The following is a 21,283-nucleotide window of genomic DNA, read 5'->3' as shown; positions in this document are numbered from 1 at the left end:
TATTAATGTAGAACACAAAACAATTTCTAAAGGCACAAGGTTAAATTGTATTTTATCTAAAAAATATTCTATTTACTATGAAAAGGTTTAGACTCAGAAGAAGAAATTACTGATATTCATTTGCCAAGCATCCCAGTCGCAGGTGACACAAGTGACAATTAGCAGCAGGTGGAAAGTGTAAAAATTTGAAGCAATGAAGTGACTAGTTAATAATTTTCATGGCCAGTCTTCGTGAACGAAGATTTGGGAAAGGTCTTTACCCTTTGAGCCTGCGCAGTGGAATTTTAGGTGAGACCCAGTGTGCGCTGAACTGAGCCCACCCTTTAATCCTAAGGTTCATCTGCCGGGGCCGAGCAAGCTTGGACAGTGGCAGTGAGGTCCTCAGGACATAGGTTTGTTTAGAGGGACCTTCTCTTAGATGGATGGCCTCACAGGGCTAACGAGCTCCATCTGCCCGGAGGAGTTCCCTGACCCGGGCCGTGGCGGTGAGAGTGCTGCATTCTAACCACTAGACCACCAGGGGTCCTCCTAGTTAATAAGTAGAACATACATTATGTACATGCGACTTCTGGGAGAAATGGTAGCAGAAAGCTACTCATAGTGACTGTATTAGATGGATATTTCATTTTCTTTCTTTGCCAGTAAGGAATTCAGGAAACAGTGAAATTATCTATTTTGTAAGAATAGACTTTTATTTCCTCTGATTCAATAGTAGGATGTACTAATACTAATGATTCAAAAAGTTTTAAATTAGGTTGAATGGTTAGATTCATATAGGATTATGAAGTACTTGCATATATGCAGAAAAAAATTTGAAAATGCTTTGTGCTTGAGCTCAGCTACATTTGTGCTGCACAGTAGCAAGGTTTTCAGTATATTTTTTCATTCAGCTCACTATTGACAAATATTCGGAGCAGAAAGGGATTGATTGGTAGTAGTGTTCTAATGCAAATTTTAGTAGGTACTAGATTTCATGGACCTCAGTACTACATGAATCATTCAGGCACAATTCCTCTATGTAGTCAGGTTGTACAGAAGTTATAATTTGGCAGCTATACATTTCTGTCAGTGAGATGGAATGTTGTATGTCTGAAGCTCTAAAGTTTCTACAGCTTCTTGTGTGATGTACTACCATTTTAATTTCTTTAGCTTTGACAAAAATTGCTTTAAGTTCATATTAAGTAACACTGGGGTATGATAGGAGGAGTCTTCCAAAATGTTTTATATTTTGCCTTATCACATATAAAACCATACTTAAATGTGTTCTGGCGCAACACAAGGAATGAAGGCATGATACGTTTTTTGTCTCCTCATCTACCTTTGCATTTTCCATTGTCACTGTAATGTTTGTGTCATAACCTTATGTGTAAAGTCTAGGTCTGTAACTCAGCCATTTTGTACCACTAATTTTGCCTGAGAGGGGAAAATTTAGCTTCTGAGAAATGTCCTGAACCACTGCCAATCTTGTTTGTACTGGTTGAAGCCACTTGTTGACCTATAATCAGTAGCTGTGAGCGCTGTGCTTCCAATAGTGTGTCAGAAAACTCTCCTGAAGAATGCTTAAGGTAGCTGCATTTTTGTGATTCTAGATTGTCTTGGTTTGAGGCGCCCCCCCCAGAGGGGCTGGAAGTGGTTGGTCCCAGGTGAGTTTCTGACGAGGAGCCAGTTGGAGCTGTTTTCCACCTCTGTGAAATTTGGATATTACAACGGCTGTAAGGAAGTTGTTGGCAGAGAGAGAGAGAGAGAGAATGGAAGCCATGAGGTGAGAGGGCCCCTTGCGGGGGGCCAGACCCTCTTTTCCCCCCTGGCTGGGCTGCAGGGAGCCCGGGACAGTATTATAACTGGACCAGATGCCTGTGGCCAAAAGGCTAGGGGGCTTTCTCCCCCCACACTGCCCAGAAGAGGCGGTGGCGTGGAGTTGAGAGTCCAGCCAGGGAATTGGAGCTAGCCCCCAGCAGGCAGGCACGGCATTTGGAGCCGAGCCAGAGACAGGCCGAGGGGTGGTCCAGAGCCGGAGAAGCAGCTCTGATCGTGCAGAGCTGGAAGAACTCCAGGCAGAGGAGAGAGACCACAGCATTCTCACTGCAACTCTCACTGCTACCATCTTCCCCCCATAATGGCGGGAGAGGTAGTGACCTTGAGCTGAGACTGAAGCAACGAGAGATGGGCTGAGGGGCTTGGAGGAGGCCCTACGTGAGGTTTGGGCAGGGGCAGCCGAAAACCGAAGGAGGAACGCAGGGGGAGGAATGCCTCCCTGTGACATGTGGAAACCGAGCTGATGCAGCAGCTGAGACAGAGAGAAGCCAAACTAAGCAGGCCTTTTCTGCATAAGGACTTTTGGTGAAAACTATTTGGGGTATAAAGACTGAGCAAGACCCAGAAACCCTGCAATATGGAGAGGAAAGAGTGAACATCTTACTCTCTGGGAGGAACCTTCACGAACCAGGGAGAAAGGACTCAAAGCTGACTCCCTGGACCTCATGATGGAGACCTGGTAAAGTAAATGTTCCTTTGCAGTCCAGGAGGAGACCTCAGCAGAAGCCAAGGAGCTGGTGGGGGTGCAAAAGACCCCTTCCCTCATACCCCAATGAGAGAGAGACTTTAACTATTGTCCTGAAGGGTTTTTCTTCTGAACTGATGTGTGAGGACCCCCAGGGGTGGTAGAGATTGTATTAATACTGTGTATTTATTTGCTTTTTAGTTTCTATAGTATTTATTGTGTTAGTAATAAATTTTAATATAGTTCCCCCATGCTGAGTTGTGCCTGTCTGAAAACTTCTCTTCTGTGTTGAGGCAAATTGTGAGGGGAGCTTGGAGATTGGATTTTTGGGGTCAAACCTCCACACAGATAAAGAAATTTTCACATAAATTTTTCTGTTCTTTTGCATGTTTTTGTATATACTGTTGTTCTCTCTCAGATGCTGACAGTAAATCTCTGTATTTGGCCGTCTTACATTTTTTAATACTTATTTTCTGTCTAGGAATGTTATGGTGTAAAACCTGAGTCACATCAGCACTAATGTTTAAGTAAAGAACAGAGTTTTACTATGCACTTTCCTTCTTGCTGTTTTTTGATTAATTTCAAATGTTATTCTGTATAGTAAGTATACAGCTATCCTATAACCTGCTTTGTGCTATATATCTAGCTATGAGTTTTGTTCTTGATGACAGTGGAACAGGATAATTTCTGTTGGTCTGATGTGCAGGAGTTCAAAATTTCCATGTCTTTTTTGCTGCCTTGCATAACTGAAAGAGAGTAGGTTTAGATAATATATTAGGAAGAAATTCTTTACTGTGAGGGTGGTGAGGTACTGGAATAGATTGCTCAGAGAGATGGTGGGTGCCCTATCCCTGGAGGTGGTCAAGGCCAGGTTGGAACCTAGTGTAGTGGAAGTCGTTCCTGTCCATGGCAGGAGGGTTGGAACTAGATGATCTTTAAGGTCTCTTCCAACCCAAACCATTCTATGATTCTGTGATCCTAATGAGTAATGCAAAAAGGATGTTCTCCTGTGTCAGGTCATTGGAATTTTTCAAGATGATTTACTTAATCTCTAATGCTGTCCTAAAATGTGAAAGCAGGTGGAATGAATGGGCATCTCACTACAAATCTAAAATAAGGTTTAATCAAATATGAGATTCATAAATACATGCAAAATGAGAACAGGAAGTTTTGTGTTATTCTTCATACACTAATCTGAATGCTGTGTATTCTTTACCTATGATCCTTATGAAGATTTAATAACACATTTTAAAGCATTATTTTAAATGGCTGACAAAAATCCACCTTACCTTGTGTTGACCTGTAACTAATTAAGTGCAATGTGGGAGACCCCATAATTTGAGATTTATGATAGATCAGGTATCTCTTATGCATAAAAACATGAGTAATATTCAGTCTGCTTTAAACATGCTCAGCAAGTGGTGTGGATAAACATTTGGTGAGGGAAGAGGTACATGGAAAAAACGGCATATGTCTTAGGGTTCTTCAGAGATCCTTCTGCAACATTAGTGAAAATGTAGACTGTTTGGCTGTAATTTTTGCTTGCTTGTTTTTTAAATTTCATTAACCTTTAGTAGGATACTATAGGTCAGAGAATATGTAACATCAAGGAGAAATGCGGGAAGTTTTCTGTAATGTTGCAATCTCACAGATCTAAAACACAACCCCATACTAGCCACTCTGAAAAAAATTAACTTTGCCCCAGCCAAAACCATCACAGATAAATATTTTTTCTTGTTTCAGATTCTTTCTATGAAAAGTGTTGTAATATGAATATGTAGTTTTTCTTGTGGGCTTTGCTTAAAAATGAGTGCAAGTGAGACTCAGTCTCTTACTTACTGGTGTCTGTGCCAAGGGAGGCAGCTCTCATATCTCTCTTTGTTCTGGTCAGGATGTCACAGGTTTGGGTTTAATTTAGGGAGTTCCTTACTGTTTCATGTACATTGAATACTTCGTCTTAGTTAAATGCAACTGAAATAAACTTTAAAAATGTACAATCAGTTGCCTGGAAATCTACACTGTGTGTGTAGTTCCTTCATAAGTGTCTAGATCATGACTGGTTTCAGCATTTGATTTCATTGAAATGATTTTATTTATTCTTTTGCCTTCACCTCTTATGTGCTGTTAGCACATAAACTGGCAAATTAATAGCTCTATTGCAATGGAGTTTGCTATCAGCATTATTCTCCACGCTAAAGTCCTTTGAAATTATTGTAATTGTGAATCTGTTTTAGTGAGAAAGGAAACTGTGATGGTAGGAAATTCTGACAAAGCCTTGGGCATTTCACTATGCCAGCTGCTCCTTATCTGACAGATAAAGGACCCCTCTGAAAGAAAAGGCTTATAAGAAATAGCTATTATAAAACCGATTTATATGCACACTAGTTTTGTGTTGATGAAATGTGCTTCTGTTAATTGAGTTCTGTTTTGGGAAAGTTTGTTGTTACTGTTTCCACTTTAATGTGTAAGTGGTAGAAAGTAATTTTCAAGGAATTGAGAAATTATCTCGCTTGACAATCTCATCTCTTGAGCTGATAAAATTCAATGCCTATCTTGGTTTCCACTCTGAGAACAAAGTAAATGAGAGAACATAAGGTTCTTGTGTGTGTTTCTCCAGTGTGGAAAAATCTATAAGACAAAGGTTTGCTAAATATTTACATAAATATGTCTTTGGAAGAACATTAAGCTTATGATCCATTTTAAAATTAAGATGGAAAGAACAAGTGTACAGCTTTGAGGGTTCCCTCCTTCCCCATTCATGTGTTCATTGTGGCTGTTTTTCTAACTGGGAAAAAGGAACAGAAAAAGAGGATCCTGGTTCCTTCTGTAATTGCAGGGCACCTTCTTATTTCCAGAGATGAATTGGATGGAGGCGATCATATGCTTTTTAACACTCCAAATTCCAGACTTGGTTTGTTCCATTCTTGCAGATTCTCAGAGAGGACCTCTGCTTAGTGGGCTACAGCAGCCTTGTATTGTATTGCTTGCTGCACTTCTGAGGAGAAATGTTGTTAGAGAAGCTTGATTCTAGGAAAAGATGTGGAAAATAGGCTTTAAACTGCCTTTGCAAATCTCCTGCTTATTCTGTGCATTGGTGTATGCGTCTCTATACTGTTCTTCTACTACAAGTAAAACATTGCTTACTCTAACCTTTCCTATGAAGGTGGGCTATCTCTATAGTGCAGTGTATGCCATCCTTTCTGTGATGGTTTCACTCTAGGCCTTCCTGGAGACCAGCTTGTAACCAGGAAGGAACTAGGAAAGTGATCACGGAAGTATTCCATGCTATTCCTTTACGTAACTTGGGGTATAAATAAAGCCAGCAGGGGGGACCTCGCTCTCTTCCTTTCTGGCGAGGTTCGAGAATGGTGGGTCCCTGTCTTGGTCTGGCTTATCTGAAGCTGAGGCCTACAGTGACTGCTGTTATCTGCCATGTGTGAGGGGAGAGCACTGGGCCATGTCTAGCCATCCTGCTTGTTCAAAGGGAAGTGGTGAGATTTTGCTAATTTACCTTCAGTTGGCTGGTTGACTTGCTCGGTCTTTGCCCCTTTTTGTCCTTCTCCCTTCTCCCTCCCCCTCTTCCCTTTTTGGGGAACTGTTTGGGATTTCTGGAGTTGTGGTGTATAGTATTCTCATTGTATATATCTGTCTCATATGTAAAATATATTTTTTTTTTTGCTATAGCTTTGGTGCTTAAGTCGTTTTTTTCTCTTCCCTCTCTGGGAAGCAGGTCCTTGTTGTCGAGTTTCGGGGACTTGGTGGGAAGCCAGCTCGAAACTTGCACACTTTCCTCCCTGTGATACTCTTTGTGTAAGGGGCAGCTGTTATTTTTATACAGTTGTTGCATACTGCCAGAGTGTGGCTTTTCTAATATAACTAATTATTTCCTTTCTTTCTTTCTTTCTTTTTACCATAGCCAAATTTTCAATTGTTTCCTTGACATCCAAAAATTTGGGTAAAATTCAATATGTTTTAGGATCTTGCTGTAGGCTCGTATTTGCTAGGGCCCTCCAGAGCCATGCATTAGCTGTTCAATCAAGCAGAAATAATTTCAAACACAAACTAATTCTTAATCTGCCAATCTTAATCTTTAGGAGTCCCTTTTTTGCTGAGGAAGAACTCTTGTTTATTTAGTTCAGATCATCTCTTCTATAATATTTTGTAAGTGGAAGGGTATTCCTAAAATGCAGGTTTTTCTCCCTTGCTTTGTTTTAAGAAGGTTATTGAGAAGAGATAGAACCATTTAGGATTACTTCAGTTATCTTTTGCTTTCTCCAGGCAACATGACTCCTTAGTGACCTTCTGGGTGGCTGCTTTCCTTTCTGGGGCATTGAATTCAGTTTACCTTCTAGTTTGCCATTACAGGGCGGGGAAGGCATAACTACTCTCTTTTTCAGTCTATTTCCAGTCACTGCAAGACAACTCTGCAGTTGCAAAACCCAGAGAAAGCAGTCCGAGCATTTCTAGCCTTCAGAGGCCTTGTCCAGATTTAATTAGTGTGAAAGTTCAAACCATTTTTAAAGAGCAGTTAAGGGTTGTTTTTCTATCTTCATTTCCTCTTAATTTATATTTGTTATTGTTTCCTTGCTTTCTTTTTTTTCCTGTATTTTTCATCTTTTTTTCTACATCCCTTCTGACATTCCTCCTTGTGTCTTAAATGAGTAGTTATTTAAACAAGGAAAAAATGTGAAATCAGCAGTTTTGGTTGAGGCTGACATACTTAGAATAAGTACAATATGAAGTCTTGAAAGATGAAAATATTCCTTCTTCCTCAAAAAACAGTTGAGCCTTCCAAAAGATACCAACCATAACAACAGATGTAATGCATTTTTATTTTCTGTTGCTGTTGGATATCACATGAAACTGTATGATACACAGAGATGTGTTTCTGGAACACTGCAGCATACATGTAAATACTGCAGTCAGAGTAGCTTGAAGAATATCTTGATTATAAACTCATTTGCACATACAGTTTATACAAGCCAGTGAACTAGTAAACTAAAGGAGATGGTATAGTAAAGTGTTCTAGTAGCTTAGTGATTATTGTTATAGTTTACAATAAATAAAAATGATTCTCTCTTTGACCTGCTGTTATCCTCCATTTTCTCTGTAGTTTTGTTTGTCCTTTTCTTCTGCCTTCCCTTCTTTTTGTCCCACCATCTCTTCAAGGTTTTGGAAAGTTAAAATTGAGTAGAGTACATTGTGTACATTGAGTATATGTTAAGACTAAAGACTTTTAAAACTAGATGGGATATTATAGGCCTTCACTTAGCTGTGAATTAAAGTGCCTGAGAGGCCCCTTCCCCTTCCATTTCCCTTTACCATTTTCTTGCGAAAGTATGATACTTGGGGCCTGGTACTGATACCATTGCTCAGGATTAAGTACTGTAGCTTTATTAAATACTGGAAACAGAAATAGTTCTATTGTCTTTAGCTTCGTTAACTAAATGGTTTCTTCAATCTTTTTAGCATTATCATTGCTTACTGTTTATCATTTGCCAAAAGAACCCATCCCAAAATAGAGCGTATATAATATTTACTGCTTTTGTATGAATCTCTGCCTCAGCTAACCATTACGCTGGCTACTTTTTAAGACTCTTGGAAGTCACTCCTTCAGAGTGGCTGAGGCAGTGTTTGATTGCTACTATTCTCATTCCTTTTCTTTATAATGTTTCAGCTCATCCACCATATACTATGTGCTTTAGAGTGAAGTTTTACCCACATGAACCATTGAAGATTAAAGAAGAGCTCACCAGGTATTTTTTGTTTGTTTGTTTGTGCATTTAATGTACATTGTTAACCAGTTCAAAATATGGTGTTGCTCTGGGCATTTTTCAAGAAATGTATGTGGGGGGAAAACGTAGGAAGGTAACAGCTCTTTTGATCTCTGCACCAGCTATGCAGGACTGTATGCATGCTTTACCACGTTGTTAGCAGGCCACAAACCTGCCTGCTGCAGAAGAATGAGTGCTCTCAGCACTTGTTGCTTTGAGTTCTTCATTGATGTTTTCCCCAAGCACTGAAAATTCTTATGCCAAGTCACTCCATAAATATGGGTGATTCCATTGTCACTGCTCTCTTACTGAAGTTTTGGGAACAGCTTGCATTCTGTGGAATGGTAAGATAACAGTTTGTATAGAACAGCTGGAACATGCCATTCATATTATAACTGTTTATCTTGGATGAAATACTGAAACTGTTCAGCTGAGTGATCATGTTGTAAACCAGGAAGTCAATGGATTTTCATTATTTGTTACTGTTTGTCCTTGGATGAACGTTTTACTTTTTATGAGTCAGACTGTAAACTTTTATCGACCTTTCTCATTCAAGAGCTTTAATAATTGATTTTTTTAAAACTACCTAGATACCCTCCTAGGAGAAGTTTTACTGAAATGCAAAGCACCTAGAATTGGCTCACTGAAGTGTATTGTGCTGTCAGTATGTTTTACTCTTTGCTGGAACATTTCAAATGAATTTTTAAAGTCAAATTGCTATATGAAAAATGGGTTACAATCTTTTGTTAAAACTAATACGATTAAAACCTTGAAAAGGAGAAATAATTTGACACATCATTAGTATGACACATCATTGATATGACACATTTTTATATCTGATTTGCTTGACAGTTTCCCAGTCTTGCTATTTGGGAAGCTTTGCTTTGTCTCTGCTCATGTCTCTTACACAAAATACAGGAAATGCTCCTGAAATGAGCAAGTGAAACATAGTCATGTAACTCACCTCTGAGAATTTCCTTCATCACATGAAGCAGAGGGTCAGATTCAAGGTGGTGCTCTCAATTGGCTGGAGTTAATTTTTTTCTTGAATTGCAATGATTGATGAAATTCGAGAAGGCAAAAGTTCATTAGCATTTGACAGGACAGTCATGAAGCCTTGATAGCTAGTTTGCTTTTTGATAGATTTTTGTTTTGCCTTTTTTTTTAGCTCTGCTTTGTTCACTTGACAGTCACATTTGTTGTGATGTGTGTTTAAGATGATTTGAAAATATATTAATAATATTGTCACCCTTTTGACTTAAAAGCCATATGTACTTCATAGCTGTATATACAGTCAGCTGAGTCAGAGTAATAGTGCTTTGCATTTCTGTTAGTGTCTGTGCCTTTGCATGTCAGAGCTGCTCTCTTGTTTCTTCAGCTGGGTAGAAATCTGATGGGTGTCTGTAGTCCCCATTTAAATAAAGAAATTAGGATATAGTAACACATTCTGTCACATTGCCATACCATTCTTTGGTTCAGAATATTAACTAACTCTGTGGTTAATCCCTTATGTGGATTATGGTCCATGCAGTCTTTGTAAAAACTTTATAGGAATACATAAGTGAAGCACCTTAGAAACATCAGAGAGACTTACAGATGTTAAAAAGCAATGGTTTTCCTACTCTTCCTTTGAAATATCTGATGTAAAAAAATATCATCTATTCAGTACACGAAGCTCTGTGTGTATGGGGGTAAATGATTTGATTTCTGTGAAACTAGTATAACATGGATAGAGCTACTACTTAGGATTTAGACATAACTTGCAGGAAGAAAATTGAGCAGTTGTCACCTCAGATTACTGATACTTTATTTCTGTTCTACCTTTAGTAGGTTGTGCTGGACTGTAATCCTTGAGTTCCTCTGTGGTTTAACAGGTGGAACTATTTTCGGAAAATGAAAATGGAGAATGAACTAGCTGAAGTTATCCCTCTGTCTATGATATTATAGAAAAAAACCCTGTAGGAGTCTTAAATTGTGTGTACACTGCAAGTTCAGAGGCCAGACATGCCTTTGGCAATGGAGGGTGCCACATGCTTTCCTGTCACTGCATTTCATTTCACTGCTAAGGATGCCTGTGAATCTTTGCCAGTCATGTTGTACCCTTCCAGCTGTTTACTTTCATTTTCCCTTGTTTTAATTACCAACTGCTTCCAAAGCTCTGCTTTTGAAATAAAATCAGTGCCTACCTCTGGATGTTAAGGCACTGTGAGATATTATGGCTAAAGAAGAAATTCTGAGGGCAAAATTTCTGCCTCTGACTATGGAAGGAGGTTCTGTATGGTCCTTGGTCTCTGTTTTCCCTAGAGTCAACTGGTGTTAGGATGGTAATTCATGATTTAACTTCAGTGGCTGTGGGTATTGTTGTCTTGATCTCTATTGTTTCTTTAGTAACAGACTGCCTAAACCCCAACTTTTCAACAAAATTCAAATTGTAATTGTTCTTCTCAGCTGATCTTAACTGGTGTCAACATCGATTTAGATTTGTCCTTATTTTTGGAAATACTGTTTCCACAGTGGGGCACTGAGGCTGCACATGTTAGAAACATATTTGAGAAAGACTAAAGACACATTTTTTCTTTTTAATAGTTAAAATAATTAGGCAATTTTTCCAATGCCTTTTAAAATTTTTTAATGAGAAAATGGCAAGGATTTAACTTATTTTTCTCAAATGATTTTGCCTCTGAATGTGCACCAGAGTCTCAGCAGATTGCAACACAAACAGTGAATATGGATTTTTGAACGGTTTGTACAGTCTTTTAAATAGAGACATGTGTTCAGCTTTAGTGATACTCCTCTATGCCTCTATGTGGCCATCTCTGAGGGTTTGACTTCTCTTTCATGTATAGCATGTGGCAGATATCAGGTTTTCCTGAATGATACATCTGTGGCTTTCTAGATTTGATTGTCTAGCACTTAGAGGTAATGTGAAGTCAGAACAAAGTACTTCAGTTTCAGAAAACAGCCTTCAACTGTCTTCACTGAACATACCTGGTTAGAATAATAAGCGCCAATTTTTAATTAAGAAATAGCAATATGACACCAGGTCTTTAGATCTCCCTTGTTCCCTGCCACACTGCCTGTAAAACGTAATTTCAGTTTCTTTTTTTGTTAAATCAGCATCTGCACTGCGGCCTGCTTCCTGACTGACAGGATTGGGGTAAAGGCCTTGAATATATACATTTTCGGTATTACTATTAATATCCTTTTCTCATAATTATCTGTTTTCAGATCTTTTTTTGTTAATTCCCACTGTTTTTTCCAGAAAGCATGATAGCTTGATGGTGAGAGGAGGTCTTCTCTTGTTATGTGCATGGAACCGTGTGCAGAAAAGTAGGATATTCTAGAGTTCCCTGTGGTTGTCAAGATTATATTGCTGGCATGGTATGCAAAGATACAAAATTGCAATGAAGGAAGTTTTAACTGCAGAAGTCATTCAATCTACAGCATATATAGCTGTATCTATAACATCCTGCTAGACTCTCTAGAAAGCACAGATATTTTTGTTCTGTGTTTCTCTTCACTATTCTTGATCAAAAGTCAGAGCCCTGCTGGGAAAGCCTGAGATTCTGTGAACAGAATGTGAATAGTCAAGGGAGTGTGAACTGGTCCAAAGACCAGTCATACTTGGGCACAGATTTTTACTATGTTAGTTATTTTCAGTGTTCTTGTTTAGGTAATAAATAAGTCACTGCTTGCTATTTCTTATGTAATAAAGCATCCCAAGGCCTCATGTTTCCTTATTTCCAAATCCCTACATTATACTGTGTATGCATAATTAAAACGAAAGGATATACAGTCGTTTGAGGTCCCCAAGAAATGATCTAAAATGCTATAGATAATACTGTATCAGCAGTTATCCATGATCATTGTAAAAAAAAAACCAGTTCTAGAAGAGGGCATGGGTGAGTAGCTAGTGGAATTAACCAAATATGGATTATTTCACTGCTATGTCACAATCTTTCCTCTGCCTTATGTAATTTCCTGATTTCACAGATTTCCCCCTAGCTCTAGTATTACAGGATTCAGTGAATAGCAATTCTGTGTTTGCCTTTCCCCCTACCCTCAAGATTTCATAAGACTCACTCTTAGCTCCCTCTTAGTCACCATCTCTCCTTGAAAGGAAAGCTCTATCCTCTCACTCATTTTGGTTCTTCTTCTCTGTTAATCAGCCTCAGCTATGTCCTACTCAGGATTTGGAGACTAGAGCTCAATAAAGCATTTAAGATGTGATTACTCCAAGGCTTTAAATAGTGGCAAAAAGTTGAAAGTCCCTCTGCTATTTTCGCAATGTCTTTCCTGATGATGCCCAACATTTTCTTAGCTTTGTTTTTGGCTGCCACTGCAGCCTGAGTTGATGAATTCAGAGGCTTTCTGTGATGACTCCAAGATCTATCTGTAACCTCTGTGTTTTATCAGTAGCTAATAGAGTGGTGGCTTTTCTAATTAATAAGATATCAAAATACTTCTCAAATATTAATAAGTAGACAAGAAATATATTTTACAGAATATAATTGTTTTTTCTATCACGGAATCACAGAATCACAGAATCAGTTAGGTTCGAATAGACCTCTGAGATCATTGAGTCCAGCCAATAATTGAACACCACCATATCAACTAGAACATGGCACTAAGTGCCACGTCCAGTCTTTCCTTAAACACTTCCAGGGATGGTGACTCCTCCACCTCCCTGCACAGTCCATTCCAACGTCTAATCACCCTTTTTGTGAAGAAATTCTTCCTAATATCCAACCTAAACCTCCCTTGGTGCAGCTTGAGATTATGTCCTCTTGTCCTGTCACCAGTTTCCTGGGAAGAAGACACTGACTCCAACCTTGCTACAATCTCTTTTTGGGTAGTTGTAAAGAGTGATAAGGTCATCCTTGAGCCTCATTTTCTCCAGGCTAAACAACTCCAGCTTCCTCAGCCGCTATGCAGACACCTTATGCTCCAGACCTCTCACCAGCTTCATTGTCCTTCTCTGCACATGCTCCAGGACCTCAATGTCCTTCCTGAAGTGAGGGGCCCAGAAATGGACACAGTACTTGAGGTGTCGAGTACAGGGGGAGAATCCCTGGTTCTGCTGCCACACTATTCTTGACACAGCCCAGGATGCCACTGGCCTTCTTGTCCACCTAGATACTCTGCTGTCTCATGTTCAGCCTTCTTCTCTACATGACACTGTAAAGCATAGAAAATATGTTCTCTTAGTTGTGGTATTACATACTAGAATGTAGTTGTTAGTGTTTAGTTTAATTTCCTAGATTTTGGCAGGAAACTAGTGCTTCTGCGGTGTACTTAATGATATCTTCTGTAGTAGACAGAATGCAAACTTAGTATTCAGAATAATCTGCATGAAGAACTCATAAATTCTTCTGGGGGAGAAGGGCACCTAAACCAGAGTTACTGGAAACATATTCATATGCCTCCTGCCACTCTACCTGAGTATGCACAGTAGAATGGGAAAGAGCAGTGAGTCAAAGTCAGACATCACAATGAAATAATAATTTTTGAAGCATTTCTGGATCTCTGGAAGCAACCATATCTGTCATCTGTAAAGGCTGTGGCAACTCTGGGAGAACTATTTGTTATAGGAATAAACTGAATGAAGTGACTTGAACAAAAGAAAAACCACTATGTGGCCAAACAAAAAGTTTGGCTGTGAAAAAGCTTTCTTGCCTCACTGAACATCTTAAAATAGATAAATTGTCTGTTAAGCAGTTAGCAACATAGTCTATGAGGGCCATGAAGCCTGCGTATAAACAAGATATTGCTGACCCTCCATCGGCAGTTGCAGGAAAGGCTTGGCTGACCTGGAGTTGAGTCATCTGTATTGCGAACAGATAACAGATGGAAATGGTAGCTCTTTGTAAATATGTAAGCACTGAAGTATGCATTTACTAGCTTTATGGTAAGCTTGAGTACTTAGGGCTGTAAATAGGGCCATAAAGTTGTTCCAGGGCTTGGAAAAAAACAGACATGGTGAAGAACACCAGAAGCACCATAATCAGATCTGATTTTTCAAGTTATTTCTGTAAGTGTATGCAGTGCTAAGTACATGCATAAACCTTACTGAACTCAGGAGTAAGGAGTGCATTTATAGGTCTTTACTGACCTGGGCCATAAATTACTATATGAGGATTACAAGGAATGTCTGAAGTTGAGCCAGCCTTTGGCAAAGGTTGCAACAATGGCTTTCAGTCAAGAAAGCATATATTTTCTGCATTTGAAAGAACTCCATAATGTCTTAGTCTTGTTCCAGGCTGCCCTCTTGCCTTGGAGATCTCAGCCTGTCTTCATAGGAGAGGTGCTCCAGCTCTCTAATCAACTTGGTGGCTCTTCTCTGGACTAGTTCTAGCAAGTCCACATCTTTCTTGTGTTGGAAACTGCAGAGCTTACCTCTAGGTAAGGTCTCATCAGAGTAGAGCAGAGGGAAAAAATCACTCTCTCAACCTGCTGACCATGATCCTTTTGACACAGCCTAGGATACAGTTGGCCTTCTGGGGTGCAAGTGCACACTGCCAGGTCATGTTGAGCTTTTCATCCACCAGCAACGTCAAGTCTTTCTCCTCAGGTCTACTCTCAGTCCATCTCCACTCAGCCTGTATTTGTGCTTGGATTGCCCTGACACAGATGCAGGATCTTGCACTTGCGCTTGTTGACTTTCATGAGGTTTGCACAACCCCACCTCTGAAGTCTGTCAAGGTCCCTCTGGATGGCATTCCTTCCCTGACTGCACCACACAGTTTGAGGTCATCTGCAAACTTGTTGGGGATACACTCAGTCCCACTGTCCATGGAGCTAAGATACTAAAAAGTGTCCTTCCCAGTAGCAACTTTACAGCAGTGGAAATTTTCTGCAATTTTTTTGATCTGGTTTTTAAATTATTTTTTTCATGCTGAACAACTTGCATAACCAGTGATTTAGCTGGAGTGAATGGATAATACATTTCAATTAGCTTCATGCAATTGACAAAAATGCATACAGTGACAATTTAGATTAAAGAGTATATATTTTTATTGTAACAAAGCTAACTTTGAAGGTGGTTTTTTTTCTTTTACAAATTACAATAGTTTCGTGTTTAAAACAGGCTTAAGCAAGAAACTAATATAAAACCTGTATTTATTCCTGATAACTGAGACTGTTATTGATGCAGGAATTTTATAATGACATCAACGATCTTAGAACCTGGTCAACAACAAACTGTTTGCTTAGAAATGCCACAAGTGGATCTGTTGACCTCACAGCTTGGCTAGCAAGCCATGCCCTGAAATCTTGGTATGCCTTTTGTAGGTGGCTTTTTTTTGGCAGTACTTAAAAGCTGAGCACACTTTGGCCTCAAGCTAATGGTCACTCTGGAGAACCACATTCCAATTTTTCAACCTGGAAAGACTTACCAAAAAGTTTTCAGATAGGGACTGCTCAATTGCCCAAGTTTTATATGGTATCTGCATCAGTATACTGAGCCTTTTCCAGTACACTGTGATTGCAGATTAAGAATTTTTATTGCATATCACTGAGGCCTTTGGTTCACCCTGATGCAGATACTTTCTCTAGGGTCTACCTGTACGAAATTATGGAATTGAATTAGTGAGCTGTTACTGGACACTGATTACAGGGGGAAAAAATATGTTGCAAAAAAAAGAAAAAGTCTTGAAGGGCAAGGTTCCTGTAGAACAATGAGAGCAAATTTCTTTTCTCAGTGACAAGTATATTGTACTTATTTCATTTTGTAATAATCCAAGGCAAGGAGGAAAATTTCTCTTGTCCTTCAGATAATACTTCCATGCTTGTTCTTGGTGCAGGAGTTTGTAGTACACATAGAACCAGGTAATTTGGGAAAAATATTCTGACATCAGTATTATTCATAAAGCACATTTTTATTGGCTACACCGTATGTAGCTTAAGGGTGGAGAGAACTGACAGCATCAAGGAATGTCCAGAAGGTCTGCAGAAGCCACTGGGTCTGATAGCACCCTCTAGATGGTTGACTTTGTCTAGTTAAAGCAATGTTTAAATAGTTTATTTTCCCAGTGGGGTGAAGCTGGTGAATGGTGTGGCTGTAACCATCTAGGTGGCTGGGAAAGAAGCTGCGAGTGAGTGACAGGGCTATGAGTTGGTCCATCTCTGGGAGACTGCTCTCCAGGAGAGAAAGCAGAAGAGAAGGTTGTGACCTCACAGCTGTGCCACTCTGCTTGCTATTAGAAACAAAGCTGCTCTGTGGCACGAGACAGAGAACAGGTAGAAGGACCCTTTTTCCTTCTTATCCCTAGTTCTCCCCAGTAGAAAAAGAGGAATAGGAGAGGTGACCCCCAGGCAGGGGGATCATGCCTGTTGCTCTGCAGGGCTCTAGGAGTTGCTTCTGCCTCAAAACTTCATCTGGGATTCTTTGCAGATTAAAAAAAAAAAAAGAAGGGGAAAAAGTCCTCCCCACTGTCATCAGGGTGCTATTTTGTCTACAGCAAGAGACAGATTTTCTTGTGTAAACCTGTATATAATGAAAATAGGGATGCTCAAAACAGCTCACGTTACCATAATATTTTCACATTACTAATGAGCATCATAATTTTACATTTTAATTAAAGCACTCTCCATGATATCCCTTAGTGTTTTTTTGTTACTTTTGCTCTCATTATTTCATTGTTATTGAAAAAAAATTTGATTACATCTGTTTTTTCCTTGCGTTTGTGCTTTGCCTCTTTTTCCCTCCGTTTAAAATAGTAAGAGAGAGGTCCAGAATAGTTGCACAGCTGGTCTCACACTGATATGTTAAACCTGTTACAAAAAGATGTGACATTGTCTCTTAATTTTTTAATTATATTTCAGATACCTCTTATATCTACAAATAAAAAGGGACATTTTTCATGGCCGTTTGCTGTGTTCCTTTTCTGATGCTGCCTACTTGGGTGCCTGTATTGTCCAAGGTAAGTACAAGCAGGAACCTTTTTTAAATACTTCACTCATATGTGTGTTCAATAAAAAGACCAATGCAAAACTGTTGGGTGAATATAGCTACCAGTAACTTTTGTTGCTTTTTTTTTTCAGTTGTACCCTTTTCCTGCATTGATATTCACTTAAAATATTGTAAATAATTCAGCAGCTTAGCCAATGAAAACCAAATTGGAACTTAAAAATTAAAACCCAATAAATTGTGTTAGCATTTAAGTGAAGAAGTATGACATCAATATTAGACTCCACTTATCAACAAACCAAAACTCTGTTCTGAATTCTGAATGTAAATGTAGCGTTTTCCATTTGAACTAAGCAGAGAAAGTGTCATTCAGTGCTCTTTCTTATGGTAAAGAAGACCTGTGTAATCTCTGTCAAAAATAGAACACGTACTTCAAGGAGAAGGAAATTTTATTTTGTTTTTCCTATCTTTTTTTTCTCCCTCTCTCTCTCCAGCATTTCCTGAGGACCAAATTCAGGCATATGTCTTGAATTGTATATAGAGAAATAATCAGTTATATGTCTGATTACAGACATCATATGTGTGGAAGTTCCCATTTTTCTGCCTTTATGTGAATTAAGCTCTTAATGCATTACGAGACAGCATATCCAAACCAAAGCTGAGCCTAGACTGTATTAAAGCAGTCTCATTAAGAAAGTTAAAACACCAAATTCCATGTTTGGGTACCTAAGTGACACGTCTTTTAGAAGAGGAATCAAATTCTGTGGGGTACCTTAAATAACATTGTGGCCTGTGTTTCTCTGCTGGAACAGAATGAGATCAGTTCATACGAGTGAGGATAAATCGTGTGGAAAAGAGGTGAATCAGGAGTGCATTGTTTTAGTTCTGCCTACTAACAGAATGATAAATACTCAAAGGGGGAAGTTTGCCTATTCATCTGTTTCACAAACCATGTTTCTGCTTTGTAAAAACGTTTCAAAGCAATAGTTTACTATTGCTAATTAACGCAGCAGTTAATAAGGCATGAACTTCACTTGAAACTCATTGACTGAAGTGGCAATTATAAGGGTTTTGTTGTTTCAGTTAACTGTCACTTCTTTAAAGCAGCATTTCTCGAGAGATGCTGGATTCTTACTGAGCATGGAAGTATCTTGAATTACACTGCATTTACTGACTTATTTCCCTATTAACTAATATTACAATTGGATTTTTCTGTTTTGTTTTGTGTTTTGGATGTGTTTAGCTGAGCTTGGTGATTATGATCCTGATGAACACCCAGAGGACTATATCAGCGACTTTAGGATTTTTCCTAAGCAGTCACAAAAGCTTGAGAAGAAAATAGCTGAAATGCATAAAAATGAATTCAGGTAATTTAAAATGCTGTTTAGTAAAGAGACAGCCAAGAAATACTTTTATTTGTTTCCAAATAGTGTATGTTAACTTAGGAGGGTTTGTTCCATAGATTATAATAGATGCTCTATCAGTATGCTGTCTAATACGCTGTATTTGAAAATGTGGTTTCAGCTTTGGGGGTTTTCTTTTCCTCTGCTTTATTAATCATAGCTGAGTGCTGGTAATTTAGATGTCATTTACTTGAAATGTATGTCTGATTATGGGAGCAGCTCACATCATGAGGGCTGCTCTGGTTGATTAGTGGAATAGCATCTTTCATTTAGGAATCACACGTCTTTTGGTGTGAAATTTCTGTCTGTAGTGCAATTATAAAATTCTCAGTAGATATTGACCCGATTGAAACTGTAATTAAGTTATTTTATCTGGAGGTTGTTAAAATAGTGGTGAATTGCAAAGAAATGTATTTAAGTAAATTCCTTGTAAGACTAAGGAGGTGAGATCCAGAGCTCTCTGCATGTCTTTTTCTGTCCTAAACTTTTAATACTCTAACAAGGGGGAAAGGAGAAAGATGGATTAGTCTATCTTTTGGTTTCAAAGTTAAATGTGTTTCAGGAGAGAAGTAGCAGTGAGTTGTGCAACTATACCCTCTTCAGGGTTGTTGGCGAATGACAGGCAAAGCAGTCGAGAAGGTAGCTTGCTTGATGCCCTCAGCATTTCGCTTAGTTGAGAATAGTCCTCAGAAAATCCGGAGGAATAGGAGGTGCAGAAAATCAAATGAAAGCAAACAATTATTACACTAACTAGAAGGATAGTTTTTATTGAAAGATTATGAGGTCTTTTGCACTTGTTTAAAACCCCTGTGCTTTGTTTTTATGTTTCAGTGCATTTGGAAAAAAAAAAAAGAGAAAAATTCCTGTTCAGAGGAGTTAAAACTTAAAATACGTTTTTTTTTTCAGAATCCTATCAAATATGTTTTTCAAGTGAAGTACAACATTCATGACAATAAGTTTGCCAGTAATAATGTGTCTTCTGTTTTTTCCTTCCTGAAACCTACATACTTTCTTTGTGTTTCTTTCGGTGAATGATGTTTCAAATGGCATGGTTGTATCTAATATTTTTAGAGCAGTCTAAGACATGAAAGCCTTTTAAAAAAAGGAAACAGAATTTCTTTTACTTTCAGTATTGTTCCATGCAGTGTCTGCAGATTTCCAAAGGATAAATTCAACCTTCATAAAACAATGTCTTTCATCAGTTAATCCAAGGTGCAATTGAAAAGACTTTTATAAATTCAGTCTTTAAAGAGCAGGCTAGTCCTTTATTTAAAGTTAGAAGGAGGGAAGGAAGGGTGATAGGCCAAAGCTGGTGGGTTTTATATTTCGTGATGCTAGGAGAGATGTATTTTTCTGTGTTGGTTTTTTGTTTGTTTATGTGTAATTTTGCCCATCCATTATGAACTTAATTAGCTAATTCCTATGTTATGAATAACTAGACATATTTTTTACCTCATTTTTTAACCCTCTTTCCTGTTGGTGTATTCTGCCTGAACCCATGACAGTAAATGTTACAAGCTTTTGCACAGGTCTCTCTAGGATTCCCCTAGTCCTGAATCCCTCCCATCAATAGTTGCTCAGCATGTGAGTATGTCCCCTGAATTTCTTCAGTAGTCTTGGCGAGGGACACTATTAATTATTGCCTTTTGGAAATCAGATGGTATCAGGCTGACTTCTTTTGCTTGTGGGTCTGCTGGTTCCTACAAAAAATTGAGGCATAACTATAAATTATAGCAGAACTTTCGCCATATACCCCACTTACATGTATACGTTCCTTAATTATCTTTCTATTCTATATTTTACCAATTTATGTGGTACGAATTTTAGGCTCAGTGGCTTGTAGCTCTTTGCAGCTCTCAGGAACTGTCATCTTTATCTTCTGTGTCAGTACTGGCTATACCTTACCTATTTGCCAGATTTCAGAGAACAAAGACAGTTTCAGAGTTATCTGGATAGCTACTACTTGGCAATTTCCCCCTGTAGCTCTGCCTTCCCCAAATTGATCATCCTCTTATGTTTTTTATATCAGACACTCACTAGTCACATAGAAGTTTTACATTTTCCAGATATTTAATTCCACGGATCTCTATTCTAGGAGTACAAATTAATAAAATATATCTGCCACATAATGAACTATATATAGACAGGTCCAGTGTTAGATTATAAGATTTACATATCTAGCTGGAAAATATTACTCAAAGAAACACTGAGTTTGCCACCTTCTGTGTGGCACTGATTTACACATCTCTTTCGCTGCATTCATCAAGTTGAATTATCTGATAAAAATTAATATTGTGCTGCTCAATGAGTATTTTTAAAAGTGCTGCAAGAGGTTCCTGGCCTTTTTTTAACAAGATACTCAGATGATGTGTTAGCTGAGAGCTAAAATATGAGAAGAACAGGTGAGATTAGAGCACTTCTATTCTAGCTGCCATTCGGCTACCTTCATAATATTTACCTCTGAGCTTCAGCACTGTGAGTCTGATTCTTTGGTTTTTTTCATATGTGTAAACAAACAAATATTATGACATCTCTTATGTGCAACAGATTCCTATATAACTAAATCCATATGGCTTGAAAGAGGTAATTTCTTCACTGAATCCTGTCTCAGCATCCTTAAGGCCTGTTGACTGGTCACATATTTTCTTCTGCCCTACAGTATGATGGAATAATTTGGCTTTAGAAAGGAACAAGAAGA

General features: G+C 38.6%; 1 protein-coding gene across 5 annotated transcripts in view; it reads left to right on the top strand.

Moving 5' to 3' along the window:
* Nucleotides 1–21,283, top strand: part of FRMD3 (FERM domain containing 3) — a 155,815-nt gene that overhangs the window by 96,957 nt on the left and 37,575 nt on the right. For 3 of the 5 annotated variants that reach the window (XM_017806175.1, XM_017806170.1, XM_017806173.1), the window contains 3 exons: nt 8,178–8,256; nt 17,098–17,195; nt 18,426–18,549. In XM_017806175.1, the coding sequence (XP_017661664.1) occupies nt 8,178–8,256; nt 17,098–17,195; nt 18,426–18,549 (301 nt within the window). Of the gene's footprint in view, nt 1–1,643; nt 1,763–1,834; nt 2,495–8,177; nt 8,257–17,097; nt 17,196–18,425; nt 18,550–21,283 lie in introns of those variants that run through there. The other 2 variants (XM_017806172.1, XM_017806171.1) reach the window with 2 other exon arrangements.

The sequence above is a fragment of the Lepidothrix coronata genome, unplaced genomic scaffold (assembly GCF_001604755.1).
Source record: "Lepidothrix coronata isolate B3197 unplaced genomic scaffold, Lepidothrix_coronata-1.0 Scaffold14, whole genome shotgun sequence".
In the NCBI taxonomy this organism is placed as follows: domain Eukaryota; kingdom Metazoa; phylum Chordata; class Aves; order Passeriformes; family Pipridae; genus Lepidothrix; species Lepidothrix coronata.
This window is presented reverse-complemented; position numbering and strand designations above follow the sequence as displayed.